Source organism: Podarcis liolepis, assembly GCF_965112155.1.
Source record: "Podarcis liolepis genome assembly, chromosome: 2".
Lineage (NCBI taxonomy): Eukaryota > Metazoa > Chordata > Lepidosauria > Squamata > Lacertidae > Podarcis > Podarcis liolepis.
The window spans coordinates 82,303,950-82,321,724 of record NC_139555.1 but is presented as its reverse complement, the minus strand read 5'-3'; the positions used below and the strand labels follow the sequence as shown (position 1 = coordinate 82,321,724).

The 17,775-nt window shown below is 39.9% G+C and overlaps 1 protein-coding gene across 13 annotated transcripts in view; it reads left to right on the top strand.

Annotated features, from left to right (window-relative positions):
• Positions 1–17,775, top strand: part of ERC2 (ELKS/RAB6-interacting/CAST family member 2) — a 510,602-nt gene that overhangs the window by 246,207 nt on the left and 246,620 nt on the right. For all 13 annotated transcript variants that reach the window (XM_083489222.1, XM_083489221.1, XM_083489224.1 and 10 more), the window contains one exon: positions 9,150–9,285. In XM_083489222.1, coding sequence (XP_083345348.1) covers positions 9,150–9,285 — 136 coding nt within the window. The remainder of the gene's footprint in view (positions 1–9,149; positions 9,286–17,775) is intronic.

The following is a 17,775-nucleotide window of genomic DNA, read 5'->3' as shown; positions in this document are numbered from 1 at the left end:
TATAAAAAGAAGAAAATGCTTGACAAAGACTCATTATCTTAATAGGGCAACAAAAAAGCTGTTGAAATGTTGTTGCATGCATTTTGAAATAAAACATGAAGTTAACCTAAAAGAATTGCATGTGCAAGTGTTGTTTCTGGTGGGTCCTTTTGAGTCACTTCCTCTTAAAAGCAGACAATCTTGAGTTTTTTTGCATGTTTCAGGCTTAGACAAAATTTATAGTGCTATAAAATGGAATAAAGGACACGATGCAGATGGCTGATTACAGGTTTCAGTCTTGTTGCTCTATGAGTAACAAGCTTTTGCTGTCATATATTCCATAAAACTAGATCTGATAAGCAGATAAGAATTCTAAACTCAAAATTAAAAATAAAAGCTTTGTAAGAGTCAAGAATAAGCCTCTTAATTGTAGCTCTGGGCATCACAGGGCTCCTTTCTGCATGCTGTTTCAGCAGTCAAGTAAATTTTTACAGTGGCCAAGTAGGACAGTGACCTGGTCAGTTCAAACGCTGGTTGAACTTCCATATAAATTTCAGGCTTTTATAACATTTGTCTCTTCTCCCAGAACTCATACCCAGACTACTTTATATTACAGTGGTACCTCAGGTTACAGATGCTTCAAGTTACAGACGCTTCAGGTTACAAATTCTGCTAACCCAGAAATAGTACCTTGGGTTAAGAACTTTGCTTCAGGATGAGAACAGAAACCGTGCTCCAGTTTCACGGCGGCAGCAGTGGGAGGCCTCATTAGCAAAAGTGGTGCTTCAGGTTAAGAACAGTTTCAGGTTAAGAACAGACCTCCAGAATGAATTAAGTTCTTAACCCGAGGTACCACTGTATAGCCATTCACTTAACATTCCAATTTTAAAATTGTTTCATTCATTCATTTACATCATTTGTGCCCTGCCAGAAAGACTCCCAGAGAGGCTTACATGAAATCAAAATAAAAAAATTCCTTCCAGTAGCACCTTAAAGACCAGCTAAGTTAGTTCTTGGTATGAGCTTTCGTGTGCATGCACACTTCTTCAGATACACAGTCAAAAATGAAATCAAAAGAATACACTCCCTAGCCACAGGGTTACAATCTAAAACTCACACACAGCGCACAAGGAAAAAGGGACAAGGAGGGAAGAGGAAAATCAAAACTCAAGACACCAGTTTCTATGCAGTTGTTCCTAAATTGACCAGCTGGCACAGTTTAGAGGCATGAGGTGTCTGATGGAGCTTGGCCTCCAGCAGAGCTGATGGAGTGAGCTCTCTTTCTCTTTCTCCCGTTGAGGCAGTGCAGTCTGATGGAATGACTGGCCCCATGTAACATGACAGTTGAGAGGAGATCTAATGAAGCCATTTCTGTTGGCAGCCATTCCCCTGCCAACAATGTCCCAAAGTTGTGTCATCTTGCAGAGCATTCTTGAAAACAAAAATGGTGGCTGTCTGGGCTAGGTTAGACTTTGTTTATGGAGGGCCTAGGACAGTTACCAGTGGTGACCCTGCTGGGGTGCTGTGATGTGAGCAGCTTCTCAAAGGTGCTGCCTTCTGTTTCCAAGTCTGGCAGAGTGGGTGGAGTTATAGAAACATTTTCATTTCATTATTAACCCCCATGGCAAGAGTCAAAGGATTATTCAGCAGCAGCAGCACTGTGTTTTTCGTTTTTCATAATATCTGCTTCCATCCTAACTTTCTAAGTATCTGAGTTCCAGTTCCAGAAAATTCCTCTCCTGTGTAGCCTGGCAAGTATTGATATGTTGCCAGCCTGCAGTTGTTGTGAATAATAAACATTTGGCCAAAATTCAATGGGAACTTTAGTGTAGGACTGGACCTGGGATAGCCAGACATCAGGTGCCATTTTGTTGTTCGGCTGGGCAGTTCAGTTATCGGAAGCCCCAGGGATCAATAACAGAGTGACTCTGGCTGGCCACAGCATCCTTTTCGTCAGGGCGTACACTGAAGCTCCCATTGATTTCAAAAAAGAGAGAGAAAGATGGTGTTAACATGAGGCTGATAGAGTGACATGGTTGTTGGACAAGATGAACCAGTGGCCTGAACCAGTTAATTTTTCATCTCTGAATGTCCAGTGCAGTTTCCCTTTTTGTAACATGTTTAAAGAATTTTGTTTCAGCGATGTGCTCCTCTAATTCTTTTTTACATCCTTTCTAGATGACTTGCATTAACACTTATATCTTGCACTAGGTTCTGGGCACCATTTAAGATTAAGGCGTGTGTCCCTTTCCCTTTGGTTGGTTCCAGGGCATTGAGGTTATCTAGAATTTTTACATCTTAGTCATATCTAGATCATGCACTTACCCCATCTATCTGAGGGTAATCAAAGTCCCCCATTAGTGCAGCATCATCTCCATTGGATGCCTCCTGGTACACCCATGCAGTTGCTCATACCTTACATTCCTAATCTAGCATTGTACGCTTTCACACAACCATGATCAGCTTTTCAGAGATGAGAGTTGCCGATGGTAATTGCATCAGTGCTGATTGTAGTTTTCTTTTTCGCTCTGTTCCATATCAAATTCGGATATCATTAAGAATATTAGCAAGGAGAAGTAGCTAATTGAATTCTTCAATCCTTCTGTATGATATTATATGAAATGTATGTTGTGAGTGAAAACCTGCAGTTTTGTTACTGTAGGGTGTTATGGATTTGTCTGTGGACTACAAGGAAGACCTGAAGCTCTCATAGTAAAAAAAACCACCCAAATACAAACCCTTGTCACCAGCTATAATTATGTATCTTAGATTCAGGAAGTGTTGCCTTTAAAAAAAAAAAAAGAAACTCAACACCACTATTTGTAAACATTGTAAAACAAACAAACGTACAAACCAACCAACCAACCAAGCAGGCAATATGCACCTTCCATAGTATGCTTTTTTATCTACTTAAAGTGATTAAAGTGACTTAAAGTGATTAAAGATATTTAATGAGGTTGCTTTACTCTGGTTTCCATTTTGTAAAATGCCAAGAGTTGTTAGGTTACTCCAGTGTTGCACAGGTGGACTTCCACTAGCACAACAGGACTTCACCTTCTCTCCTCTCCCCTGTAGGGCCTCTTGCACCCCCAAAATTTGTTCCATAGGGTCTCTCGGTCCTTTAGAACAGATGTTGAGGCTGTGCAGGGGAAAAGAGAGGAACCACACCACCTGTAGAAATCTCTCCTGCTCGTGCACAGTGTTGGAGCCAATACTTAGTCTTCATTTGCATGCAAAATATATTTTTATACACTTTTCTGTTGTTGATTTATTTTGTGTAAATTGCTGTGGACCAGAGAATACGTAAAACCCATCATGTAGCTCAAACACAATGTTGCATATTTCTGTTATGAAATTGGCAGTGAGATGCAAAGATTTCTGGCATACTTCTAGATTTTGGTAACTGGCTCTTGGTCCCACCATAATAATGTTTAATGTGATGAAAAGTATTGGAAGCAAAGTATTCTTTAGGGAGCTATTATAAATCCTGCTTCTTCCTTGTGTAGGAGTCTTGCATATCTGCATTTGGGAGGTGTTTTTTTTAAAGCAAATAATTTTTAACTTTTCAAGATGGATAAATGCTACTTTGACTATGAAATACTACTTATTTTTGGCTGACATCACTTAGCTTTCGGCAAGCATAGTAAGGTACCTAATTAAAGTTGGGAACTTAATGTAGTGGTTTGGATTTCTGTTAACATCAGATGCAAAACAACGAAGCAGCTGGAAATGAAGAGAAAATTAACATTATCCAAGCGTATAGGGGTCTGTGTTGTACCTCACAGTACCTTCTGATCATTCCAAATTGGATGTGGATACTTTTTAGAAAACATTTGTATTTTAATTCAGGGGACATTGCCCATGCCTCTTAGTGCCAAGGTCAATGAATGTAGAGCACAAGGTCTTGAAACCCCCAGAACAGCCCAGGGTAGATTGAGCATGCTTATGAGTGTGGAATACTGACTGTTGCAGAAAAAATGGGAGGGGAGGGAGATGTAGTGGCTAGAACAGGGGTCAGAAAACTTTTTCAGCGGGGGGCCGGTCCACTGTCCCTCAGACCTTGTGGGGGCCGGACTATATTTTGAAAAAAATAATAATGAACGAATTCCTATGCCCCACAAATAACCCAGAGATGCATTTTATATAAAAGCACACATTCTACTCATGTAAAAACACACTGATTCCCGGACTGTCCAGTGGGCCGGATTCAGAAGGCGATTGGGCTGGATCTGGGCCTTAGTTTGCCTACCCATGGGCTAGAATCACAAAGGGATTTCTGAAAGAAGTGAATATTTAGGCTGCAGGCCTGAGTGGATTGGGGCACATCCGAGTGTGTTTTTATGATGATAATTTAAGCATGTAATGAAAATGAAAACCCCCACCCTCATTCTAGCTTCTGGTCAGGGCTGTGTCTCTGTGTTTGTTTATTATTTTTTTAAAACTCCAGTTTCTAGCCAGCTTTGAATAATTGTTTTCTTTTAACAACAGCAAGGTAGTAAGTTTTACTGGCTGTTTTTTTGTGCTTTTACATTTCTACAAAAGCTTTCAGTATGTTGGCAAACTCAGGCCTCCCCCCCCCCTTGGTTTATGGTAGACACTGACCTAAGACTATAGCAGTAAGTGATGCTTAGATGAGGTTATTCCACCCATTTGTCCTAGTGTTAACAGAATAACCATACCAACATAACACATGGCGAAGAGCCTACACAGCTTCTCTACTTCCCAATTTATTGGTTTATTTGGCTTTATCTTTTCCATGTTTATACTTGTCTGTCTATTTAATCTTTTTATAGTTCTTATCCTTATTTATATACTTTGGCTAATGAATACCATCCTTCCTTTATCTTGACCTACTTTGCATCTTTCATAAATCTGTGATTCAATGAGTGTCTTAAAAATTACTGAAGATGAGCCAGATTCTTGTTGTCATAGCACACTGAAGCTCAGAAGTACAACATTTTTCAACAGTGCTGTATGCCAGTAATATTCTAGCAGGATACATTAAATCTTAACAGTTTGCTCAGAGAGCAGTCACTTTGGGGCTGAGGGTTTCAGAAAAGGAAATGAATGGGGAAATTGCACTGCACAGTTGTTGCTTTTGGTTCACAGTCCTGTACTCCAGAATGATGCCTTATTATGCTTCTTAGTTCTCTTCCCATTTTAGTAAATACTGCTTTCTTTAAAAAGTATGAAGCTGTTAAGTTCTCACCTTCTACTCTGAATCTCCCCTGGTGAAAACATAGCATTCTTACAGCATTACTTCACCCATATCAAGTTCTCTGATAGCTTAACAAATTGCTGTCCAGGGTATCCTAAAAAATGTAGGCCTATTGTACTTTCTGGTGGCCTTCCTACCGAACAGCATTTGCATCATGCTAGTTTCCATTTCTATTAAAACAGCATGCTGCACTTCTGATTAAGAAAACACATCAGGGAATATTCTAAATTATAGCTAATCAAGCTGAATGGGCTAGCAACATGTTCAGCATAAATATTAAGCAAGATCTGCACAATGCCTGCATGTTAACGAAAGAACAGTTATGAAATTAAGTTAAGCTTGGGGAGCATGGTTATCCATTTATTTTCCATGTTAGCAAATATTTCCATCAGTTTATATGTGTTCATGATGAAGTAGACTTCTGAGTGCTCCCTCATAGGCATAAATTGAGTTATTGAATTTGCTATGTTCCTCAAATAATTAGCTATCTTGGTTATATTGTCTACGATTAAAACACAACAGGTAGTCCTTTAGAAGGCAAATACATAGGGTTGACATATGTCCAGAATTCCTGAATATAGCCAGTATTTGGCCCTTGCAAACAGCATCTGGGTGGAAAATGCTGAAATGTCCAGGAAAATCTGGACGTATGACAACCCATGTCAGAAGTGTAGATTTTGGCGAATTTCATTAAAAAATAGCTCAAAAATTCTTTTGTGTCCATATTTTCACTTTTTAAGCTATGACCATGTTAGTATATGTTGAAGTGTTTATCTCTACTGTAGTTTACAGGGCCAAACTCCAGGTTCAAAGGGATCCTTGGCATTGAGATCTCTAGTGAGCCTCCATCTATATCTGTGTCCCCCATGAGCCGTGCTGCCACAGTGATCACCATGATGGTGTTTAGCAGCTATTTAAATGTCCTGCAGTGCTCCAGAGCACCTCGGACATGGTGCTACAACAGTACTGACTGAAACACCAGTCAAGGGGGCCTTAGGGTCAATGGTGGGGCCTGCTGCAGCAATAAAGAATAACAGGTGCTGACAAAAACCTTGGTATTTTGTAATGTGTGCTGAGGACAGAAATAGATTCTTACAACTACTCACTTCAGCTAATATTCAGCAACCCAGAGTGCTTCACAGTTAGATATTTTGTGAAGAGGTGATGATTAAACTGGGACAATCTGTGCATTGGACACCATTGTACTGAAGGTCAGGAACTGTGCACACTGCATTTGCAACTCATTATATGGTCTTACTTACCAAACTGGGTTACTTATGCCCCAGGGCATGATCTGAAGGCCACATGAAATGACCACCTTACTGAAGTTTAGGATTCGGCCCCAGACACACTGATCAGATGTTTGGAAGCTGTGGCTGGATGGTTACGTGGAGCTGGTTGAAGTTAAATCCTTTGAAGACAGAGGTCCTCTGGCTGGGACAGGGCGATATGGGATGGGGGGGCAGCTCCCATCTCTTGCGGGGGCACAATTAGTGCCAGCAACGTCCATTAAGAGTTTGGGTGTAATCTTCAACACCTCCCTTTCCATGGAGGCGCAGATTGCAGCTATAACAAAGGCGGCATTTTTTCATCTCCGCCAAGCTAAGCAGTTGGCTCCTTACCTCTCTCGCCCTGACCTAGCCACTGTGATCCACATGACGGTCACCTCCAGACTGGATTATTGTAACTCGCTCTATGTGGGGCTGCCCTTGAGACTCACCCAGAAACTCCAGTGGGTGCAGAATGCCGCGACAAGACTCCTTATGGGGTCCTCGCTGCGAGATCATATTCACCCGGTGCTATACCAGCTGCACTGGCTCCCGGTGGAGTACAGGATCAGGTTTAAGGTGCTGGTTTTAACCTTTAAAGCCCTATACGGCCTAGGACCCTCATACCTATGGGACCACCTCTCCTGGTATGTCCAACAGAGGAACCTACGGTCTTCAAACAAAAACATCTTGAAGGTCCCAGGATACAGAGAGGTTAGGCTGTCCTCAACTAGAGCCAGGGCTTTTTCAGCTGTGGCTCCGATCTGGTGGAACGCTCTGTCACAAGAGACTAGGGCCCTGCGGGACTTGACATCTTTCTGCAGGGCCTGCAAGACAGAGCTGTTCCACCAGGCCTTTGGCCAGGGCACAGCCTGACTCCCTCCTTTGGCAATCTTCACAGAACTCTAACCCAATGGTTGCCATCAATTTGATTTGAATTAATTTTATAATGAAATGATTTTAGAATGTTGTATTATTTTATTGTGGTTAGCCGCCCTGACCCCGGCTTCGGCTGGGGAGGGCGGGATATAAATAAAATTTATTACTATTAATAATAATAATTTAGAGACACTTGCAGTAAAGAGGAAGGCTTGGAAATGCCAAAGGGGAGAGATTTTAAAAATTATGTAAATGAATGCACAGGAGGAAACACAAAGTAATTAATCATGATATTACCATATGTGGCCTTTCCTTTGGTCACACTCTTTTTTCTGAATAAAGAAGACTCTAATTCAAATTTTCCTATGGTAAGAAAATATGAATTGCTAGCTCTCGTTTTAAGAGCTTGAAAAATAATTGTAGATATGGAGTAGTAACTGGTTTCCTGGTCAGATACTGTGTTTTAATTATATAATCTGAATTGTTACTAGCTTTTACCCTAGAATTTAGGGTAGAGTGTAGATTCCTCATTTGCTTTCTTATAACACTGGTGCCTGGATGACTGTTCTGTGAAACTTTGCCATGTGATAGTGCTTTCCAATGAAAACAATGTTAAGACTTAATAAAGCTCCTATTTAGTGGATGTTCATAGAAAAGGTTTTAAGTGCAAATGGTAAGTATCTAGGTCCCATTTTGAGATTATGAGAAGATGGATCAGTTGCTACATCAGCTCAATGTGCATTGCAACTTAAGTATTTTCTTATTACAGTGTCTAGTGCAGAAGATACTGGAAAATTTCCAGTGATCATATGGGCATTAGAAAATATCCTTTCAGTTTGCCAAAAAAGGATTAGTGTGTAGATCTCATTTGGAATTTGCACATGACTATTATTAGATAGATAAGAAGAAGGAAATTCCTCAGAATCATGAGAAAGTCAAATAAATTAATATCTAAGAACCCAAGCAGGTAGTAACTCTGTCCTAAGATTAGTTTTTCAGACTTTCATGACAATGGCTGGCCGTATAACTTCAAACAATTGCTTTTCTTTGTTGAAGAATATAAGTTTTACAGTTTAAAATTGCAAAGGAACAACACATTTAATTCTATTAACAGTGTTATTTTGGTAATGTTTGGCATGAATTTGGTTTGTTTTAAATATGTTAGCATTTATCTTCAGAATTGCTTTTTTCATTTAGCAAGAGAAATTTGTCTGTGAAATACATCAGTAAGAGGTTTTAAAAGGGAACAGCAAATTTCATTAACAAGTTCATTCTTCTGAGAACAAGTCTACAGCACAGTTGTCCAGCTCACCCAAAGCACAAAGGCAAATAGAAAAGCTGGTTTGGATTTGCAGCATAGTCCTGAGAACATTATTCCAGTAATGAGATGTCACAGAGTCTGTTTAGGGGGGAAATGCCCCTGAAGGCAGAGAGATGAGGATGTTTTTGGATTTTTGGACGGAGGGGAGGGAAAGGCACTGTGCAAGCAGTCTCACAGCACCCCTGACTGAAAGAAACAGTGACACGTTTTTGTTTTTAAAAAATCACCTCATGTGTCCATCTTATATCATACCCCTGCAGGCATCAATTTAAAGAAACAGAGATACTTGTAAGCTTGTTTTCATCCAGAGTGACATTTTATGTGCAACCTGCTTATTGTTTCAGTTATCATCTGTTCAGTATAGTTTATGTGCTAGATAACTGCACCTAATATGCAAATGACATGTGCCATTATTTATACATTTGCACTGCAAAACTGTCAATTGGACCTTTAGAATTAACAGGCCTATGCATACAATTCTTAGACATATGAAGGACCAAAACAAGAAGGTGGCAAACCTGAAGCACAATCAACAAATGGAAAAGAAGAAGAATGCCCAGTTGCTAGAAGAAGTTCGTAGACGTGAAGATAATATGACAGACAACTCTCAGCATTTGCAGGTGAGTTGCTTTAATTTGTCTAAATATTCTGGAAGTGTTCTGTTGCAAAAAAATAAACAAGTAAATGTGCTCCAAACCTGATTTCTGATGGAATACTGACAGTCCTTTTTCTTAATGGACAAAGGTCTGGAAAGGTGGTGCAGAAAGACAACATTCAATTGACGTGTTGCGAAGAAGCACATTATGGTGTAAATCAGGGAAACCTTTCTTATAATGACTAGTGCAGTCTGGATATTTGTAGAAGGTGGTTGTTGTTATTTGGGGTATGACTTACTCAGTGGTGAATGTTACCTTATATAATTACTTGAGGCAAATCTACTGGTTAGAAATGATGAAAAGAAAAAATGAAATTTGATTTTGTTTAGGTGAATATAGTTGTATTCCATTGTATATCAAAAAATGCTGCTATAGCATTTTTAGTAGATAGCAAAACTAACTGCTATAGGCCGCTTGCATATTCTGGCTGTCCTTCTGTGCTGCATTCATATTTTCCAAGGGACCTTCCATAAGAACTGAAAGTATTATTTTAATCTGAATACAAAAGAAAAGGGGCAAAAGGAATTTTACATGTGGGGACCAACGAAACATGGTGGGGGAGAGAAAAGGCAGAAGAGATGAAGAAACTCCCTCCCTCAGTATGGCCTCCTTACCTACACTTCAGTGTTGTGCAATTCAGCTACGTATATATAAAATATGTGAGGCTGCTGATCACCTGTTTTGCCTCTGCATCTTTTGTTACCTAGTTTTATCTGCTCAGGAGAACAAGCTGTGCCTGTGAATTCGTCCCTCAGTTGCAGCTGTTGTGCAAAATAAAGGACAGATCCTTCATCTGTTTCTATCAGTCTAATTAATTTACTTCATACTGCTGTAACAGCTGCATGATACCAAAGAATGGCCAGGTGGAAATGAGGGCAGTGCCCTTGTACCTTTATAGGTTGTGTAAATGAGGAGGTTTTTCCCAGTGCAGGTTGTCATGTGAGGGAGAGAAAAGACATGCACCTGTCATTAAGTGAGCATTCATTCAGGCCTTAGCTCGGCATGGGTGTTCTGCAGAGATGGGAGGACGATGAAGACACAGTTTGAAACAGGCAAGTTTAAGTTCCAGAGAAGGCAGATCAGGAGTCAGGAAGCTAGTTAGAACAAGGCAGAAGTTTGAGTTGCTGAGGAGCAAAGAGATGAGCCAGAAATAGGATTATATTTAAAAGTCAGAGAGAGGTCACAATCCAAGACAGGAGGCAGGAAAGGGGAGCAGGAGTGTAAGCAGAGTGTTTACTCGTAAGATGAATTGCTCAGACTAAGAAGAAGCTCTGGTGAGGATGTGTCCCTTTCATTCTTCCTGCCTCTTCAGTTTTCCTTCCTGTGCAAATAAGATTTGAGGGAGCAGTATGCAAAAAGCTTCACCTACACTCATAAGTCTGTATTCACCTCACAATTAACAGAAGTTAATGAGTAGAAGTGGCAAGCTTTAACAGGGCCATTCTGTCACAGAAAGGGGAATAACTGTGGTCTTGCCATCTTGTTGCTATGTTGAATAAAAATTTTATTGTATAAAGTTCTGCTGAGCCTATAAATCTTTGAAAGCTATAGATTTAGTCTAGAGCATTGCATTTTGGGTAAATTGAGATGGCGGTCAGTAACAGCAGATGGGAACTGAGTGGTGCTCCCATTCAAAAGTGGCACCGGTGCCCATCCACAGGTAAAATGCCACCTTCTTAGTCCCCGAGGCTCTCAGCCAATGCTTGACTATTGGCAACATACTTCTGTAGAACCTTGCATTATCAGGGCTGTACATCCCATTGGGAGGCCAGGCACATAAAGCAGGCTCCCTGTTCCAGGCCACCAACGTGTGAACAGTGTGGGATGGGTCTGGCAGGAGAAGTGAGAGAAGGCTTGGCCTTTCCCTCACACAATGGAGAATGTTTGAGTATGAACATCCAAACAGGCCTTTAGTCATGTTATAGTGATGGCAGTGGAAAGCTGTCATGTGGAGTCGTTGAGATGTGAATACTCCTTATAAAATGTGTGCTCTAGTATTTAAAGTATTATGTGCAACTCTGATTTATCACTACCAATAAACATTAGATTTAGTATTACAGAGATCACACAACAGCACTCGGTATAAATCTCTTAAATCTGAAACATTTTCCTAGTCTTTAGCAAACTCTTTTTGGAAAAGCAACCTCATTTTGAATCAAAAAAAGACAAGAGTTGTCATTTTTGGCTTGTCTTCTCTCTGTCTCTCTCTCTTACCCCCCATCGCCTTTTCTTGAGTCTGTGAAATTAATGAACTAATATATGAAGAAATGTAAGAGCCAATATTTTATGCTTGTTTTCTTTTTAATTCATTGCCTAAAAACAGAATTTTATCTTACGTGTGTCCATTTTCAATTGGTAGGTTTCCTGGGGATAATAAGGTTTCTTCTTTTCAAGTGGTTATGTGTGCTCAGTGTATTAAACATTAGTATCTTTACAAAGCAAAAGGCGTGAAACAAAAAAACAAAGAGCAGCCAGCAGAGAATATCATGCAACTATGTGAGTTTTGGAGATTTGTTCATGGGTACCTTCTCTTGCCATTTTTCTGCTTCTCTAATTATAGATGGATTTTGCCAGGATAGGAAGTGTAACTAATAAGTTCAACCTCAAAAATGTTCACCTTTCAGCAAAATGTATAGTGTGTTATTAATTTCACACACTTCAGTGAGACCTCTCTCTCTCTCTCTCTCTCTCTCTCTCTTTTTGCCAGTAGATGCATTCTAATGTTAGTCATCTCCATGTGGTTAAGCATTTAAGTGTAGCTTTATATATTTTCTTTGTAAGAATAAGAACAAGAATAACGTATGAATTAGCCTTAACATATTCATTCTTATTGCATTCTGTTCTCAAGTTTTATTGCTCTGAAGTTTTATTTAGAAAAGCAAACTGATTTAGCAAAAGATTTAAAAACTTATTAGCATAATTGCAAACTTAGACAGTAAGAACTAGTTTGTTTTAAGACTGCTAAATTGGATAACCTACATATGTGAGGCTATCTGAGTTGAATATTAATTTATGATTTTTACTATGGGTGGTCATTAGCTGGCCAGCAGAGGTTCCATTAAGCTTGGGATACAGTCCATTAGCAATGAACCTCTGCCAATATTTTATGGAAGTGACAGATTTCAGTGATTTCAGAGGAAGAGTGAACTACAGTACTGAGAATTTACTCCAGGAACGTAAGTTGATGAGGTTTGTGTATCAGTGGCATATTTTGGGATTTGAGTCATATTTAGATTTGAACGGTTCAGATGTGATTGAATCTTCAAAAGTTGAAATTCTTTTGTATGAATTCAGGCATGGAAACCAACCTCCTGCTACTAATATATTTAAATTATTTTTTGCTGGTGGTATTCATGTTTTCAGCAATCTGCTCCTCAGATCAAAGATAAGCCTACTTGCTCTTTGATGGTAAAAGGCAGCAGCAAAAATGTATCTCCCATATTAATGCTGTGGACAGAGCAGGAAAAAGCTTTTTCTGCCTCCTGGCATTTAAAAAGCAGACAGAAACTTATGTCTGATCTTAGTGCTGTGGGAACACAATAGTAAGATCAGGGGAAAGCCTCTGTTGCCACCTTTTGATATCAAAGTCTATGTAAATGCTGCCTGCTCTTTGAAAGTTTTCATAATGAATTTGATAATTGACTATCAAAGAACAGGCAAAGGATTATTTCCAATCTCAGTGCTGAGCACCACATGGCTAGAATCTTATGAAAGATTATTCCTGATATAATCTGGTCATGTAATTCTGGTCCTGATTACGAGTGAATATATGGACAGCTGCAATTTCCACACTCATTTCTGTTCCCATCAGAATTCTCCAACATCCATAACCTGCCATTGCAAGGCTTCTGGTGGTGAAGGGGGCATTTTGTGCACTGTTTGATTTATATATTTGTTAAAATTATGTCCTCCGGGGCCTATGCTTATAATTTGCATGTCTGTTGAAAAACAGTTCATTCGTTTCTGGAGAAAACACCAACAACAACCTATAGCAAAATTGGACAGTTTACAGGCATTCTTTAAACAACCTCCATTGTGATATTTCAGAGTAGAAGCTATTTCACAAGTGCCCAAACTCTTCCAGCAAGTCGGGTTTTTTGTCATGACTGTTTAGATCACGCAAGTTCCAGGAGGCAATATGGAAGTGGCCAAGAGTCAGTAGAACAGTCATGAAGCAGACTGCTGGGGAGCAGCTTCAGGAAATGAGCAGGGATAGTTTCTTGGCCAGAAACAGGATCTACTGGACCATGGACAGCTCCTGTGTCCCATCGCTGCAGAGCACAACTGACTTCTAAAAATAAAGATGTAGGGTCTGAAGCTCAACTCCTTTGCTGGAGTGTCTCTACAAATGCTCAAGTGTTGGCGAGCCAGGAGAAAGAGAGTTTTGGAGACAGAGAGCGATCATCAATAATACTGTTTGTTGTTTCTGTTGTTTCATATTCCTAGTTGGACTACAACTCCCATCAGCCCCAGCCCCATCACTCCGCACAAGGGAGCTGTAGCCCAACAATATCATGAAGATTCCCCCATCCTTCCAAAGAGTGCTCTGCATAACTAGAGAGATTGTGGAAAAGGCACACTCAAGGATACGCAGGCTATGTTAAGAAAGAGCTATGGCATTTTACATTTTATGATTCCTAACCATTGAGGAAAATACGTCTACACAATTTGCTAAGCAGCACTGACCTCCATTCAGGGCCAGATTTAGGTTTGATGAGGCCTTAAGCTACTGAAGGTAATGGGGCCCTTTATAGGTCCAGCTGTCCTTTGTCAACAACAAATTGTCACTGTTTTTTGTGTTGAACATATGCTATATGGTAATTTATGGACCTAATAGGTATCTAAAGCCATTTACACATAACAAATAGGAGCCTACACAACACAAAACACTGTTGCTGTATGTAGGTTTTATTTTATTTGGTTTTTATCTTATATTTTGGAAATGTACATCCAGGACTTTTCCCCCTTTAAATTATTTTGGGGCCCCCAAGAGAGTGGGGCCCTAAGCTACACCTTGTTTAGCTTATACGTAAATCCGGCACTGCCTCCATTTAGGAATTATACCTCTCTATCTTTTCTTTAAATGCTAGGCTGGATATTTTTAAACATGTGTATGAATAGACACTGTAAGAATTACGGTTCTTAGGAAAAACCTGCAACAAAACCCACAGGAATTTTTCGTAAGATACACCTTTCTTCCCTCCCCTCCCCTCAATGTTTATGTAATAACTCACACATGTGGGACTCTTGTAATCTCTAGGGGGCAATCACATTCAACATGCATCAAAAGAAGTAGTTCAGTTAAACCAACTCTCCCTATCCAGCAATAATTACCACAGGTTTACACTGAGATATAGTTGCAAAAGGTTAGTGAGCAGGGCATCTGCAAATCAAGTCGCATGTCAACTCTACATCAATAACCTCATATAATAATCTTATAATAAGATGTTAGCATTTCAGCACATCACAGCCTAATGTAAAAAGCTAAAAGAAGTTCATTTCTCTACTGTTCGGTTTGATTTATAGCTTGTCTAATATCTTACTAGTTATAAATTTAAACACCCAAGATTATATAAATAATAATCAGTGTCAAAGGCAATAATTTAGACAGAAATTTAGCACTCTTAAAAATAGCAATCAATCACTTGTGTCTTATAAAGAAGTGGATCTCAGTCCATTCTAGATAAATGTATTTTATATGCTAAGGTTTACTGTTTACAGAGTTTACAGCCAGCTTCTATGGTTTTCATGGATTAATTTCAAAATTGCAAATTTCACAGTTTTCAGTAAAGTTGTACATTTTAATGGAAAGGATTTCTTGTAGGAGTTTTGTTTTTCTCTTTTGCAAACTCTATGTATGATGAGATATATATTTCCATCTGTACATCATATTTTGCCAGTCTTTTTCCAAAACAGCTAGCATCATGTTAATTGTAATAAAATTAGCAAACTGAACCATATAAAAGTATGAGATTAAAATTATTTTTTCAAAGAAAATTCCAAAGACTTTTTAAAGCAACCAAAATCTATAACTCAAATAATGAAACAAACTGAATATTGCCATCAATTAATCTCATCTCATTAGAACTAATCATTCCTTTCAAGTCCTCATCAAAATCCCAAAAAGCATAATTATTTTGACAGAGACTAGCAGAATAGACATTTTAAAACTTACTGTGATTTTTGTCACTTCCTCATAAATATGATTCACTCTCTTGTAGTCTAAAATGGTACCCTCGGAGGGATCCAGGCCTCTTATACTTCCATTAATATATTGCAGTTTTATTCTTCTAAGAAGTGAGGTAAGCTCTGACCTTTTAATGCTGTATCAAATCATTAAAATAGATGTAAGGGAAAATCACAGTCCATCTAGCTCCCAACCAAATATTCTATGCTTGTAAGCTGGCAAATGGTTATCCACTAACACATTGCTTTATAAATGATCTTATTATCGTTAGATATAGTGTGCTTGTTAATGTGTTTTATCTCAGCTCCTTCGTCTTGAATCTTTTGCATGGCCCCATGAGGCTCAGCCATTCCAGGGAGACTACAGGGTATGTTTTAAAAAGCAATCTGCCATTGCCTGTTGGGCAGCTCCCACAGCAGAGCAGCTCTCCCTTTCTGAATGTTTATTTATGTTTTTATTTTACAGCATTACATTCAATTACACATATCGTTATTCATTTTATCATACATTCCACGTTATCCATTATACAATCTATATGTACCTACTTGTTAGTGTCTGATGCTGTTGGTGATTGCTCGTGAGTAACCAGGCAGGACTCTGACCTGTCTTTTACAGGTTTTATTGTGCAAACTATTTACAGTGCAGATCAACAAGTTCACGTCCTTCTCAGTCACTTGCAGAATTCAGGAGTGGCCCCTTCCGGCTTCTCCCCCAGCATAAGAACTTTGGTACCCCAAGCCTCTGCCTCCCCTCTTTGTGTTTGACCCCTCTGTGCAAGCTGGGTGATGGAAGGGGCATGCGTCCCTCCTGCCCAGCCTGGCTAGGTGAGGCGCTGGGGCTCTCAGCAGCATCCTTGAGCCCTTTCCTCACTTGGCTGCCCCCTTCCCTCTCTTCTCTACTGGAAGTGTGGCTTTCCCACCACTGGAAGAGGAACTACTTCTCAGGAGCTTCGGAGGCTCTCTGTATTCCAACAGCCCCCCTGACTCCCTCCCCTGTTCCGATGGCAGTCCCCTGACAGTTAGTACAGTGGTACTCTGCTAACCCAGAAATAGTACCTCGGTTAAGAACTTTGCTTCAGGATGAGAACAGAAATCGTGCTCCGGCGGCATGGCGGCAGCAGAAGGCCCCATTAGCTAAAGTGGTGTTTCAGGTTAAGAACAGTTTCAGGTTAAGAACGGACCTCCGGAACGAATTAAGTACTTAACCCGAGGTACCACTGTAGATATACTTTATGTATTCCTCATTGTCCATTTCCCCATAATATAACTTTAACTTTATGAACTTCAGTCCATACATATCAATAATTTGATTTTAGAACTGTGTTTTGCCATGTATTCTTCCACACATTCCCATTCTTTCCTTCGTTTCTGGTTTGATTGGAATCTAACAGCTGCTGTCAACTTAGCCAACTATAAAAATTCAGAAAGCTCCACTATTGAGGGGACGGTGTCTCCTTTCCAGCTCTCCCTTTCTCTTCTTGTAGATGTAGTTTAACATTAGCTGGCTGCTACTGGGCCAAGTAAGTATTTTTCTCTCTCTCCCTCTTCCTTCCCTCCCTCCCTAAACACAAGTGGTATTCTGCCCGCCCCCCCATATTACAGAGTTCATCCAGCCCATAATTAATCATGCTGCATCTGTATGTTTGTATGTGTTTTGACCCTACACCCTGCTGGTACATGTATTCCACCCTCACAGGACTAGGTCAAATTTTGTCAGCAAAACTACTGGTGATGCATAACCCATAAAATATTTTTATGACCCAATGGATCACATAACTCAATGGCGTAGCAGCAGATTTTGCATAGATAATCCCGCCAGCTCCGTCCCCTGACTCAGTTAGCAGGTCTAGGAAGGCATTTGGGCCGAGCCCTTGGAAAGCCAGTGTTAATCAGGGTAGATGGTACTAGGCTATGTAGACAAGGAGTCTGACTCGGCAAGATCATTTTGTCCTAGCAGGGCTTTTACAGAGTGGAGTCATGCTTTCATACGCAATTGATGATGACAGCAAATGTGACAGAGATAATTGTCAGTACTTGCACCTTAGCACAGCTTGTGATTTAAAACATTACAGGGAAAGCTCAGGCAGATACTTGTTTTAATACTTCCAGCATAGCTACAGCTAATAAAACGTATACCTCAAAATCACGGTTATGTAGGTGGCAGCAAAGGTCTAAAAGGAAACATTTGAAACATAGCATATCAGCTTACCACATGGAATCCCCCCTCCAAGGTTAAGAGGGTTCTCCTGACCTCCCCCCTACTACAGA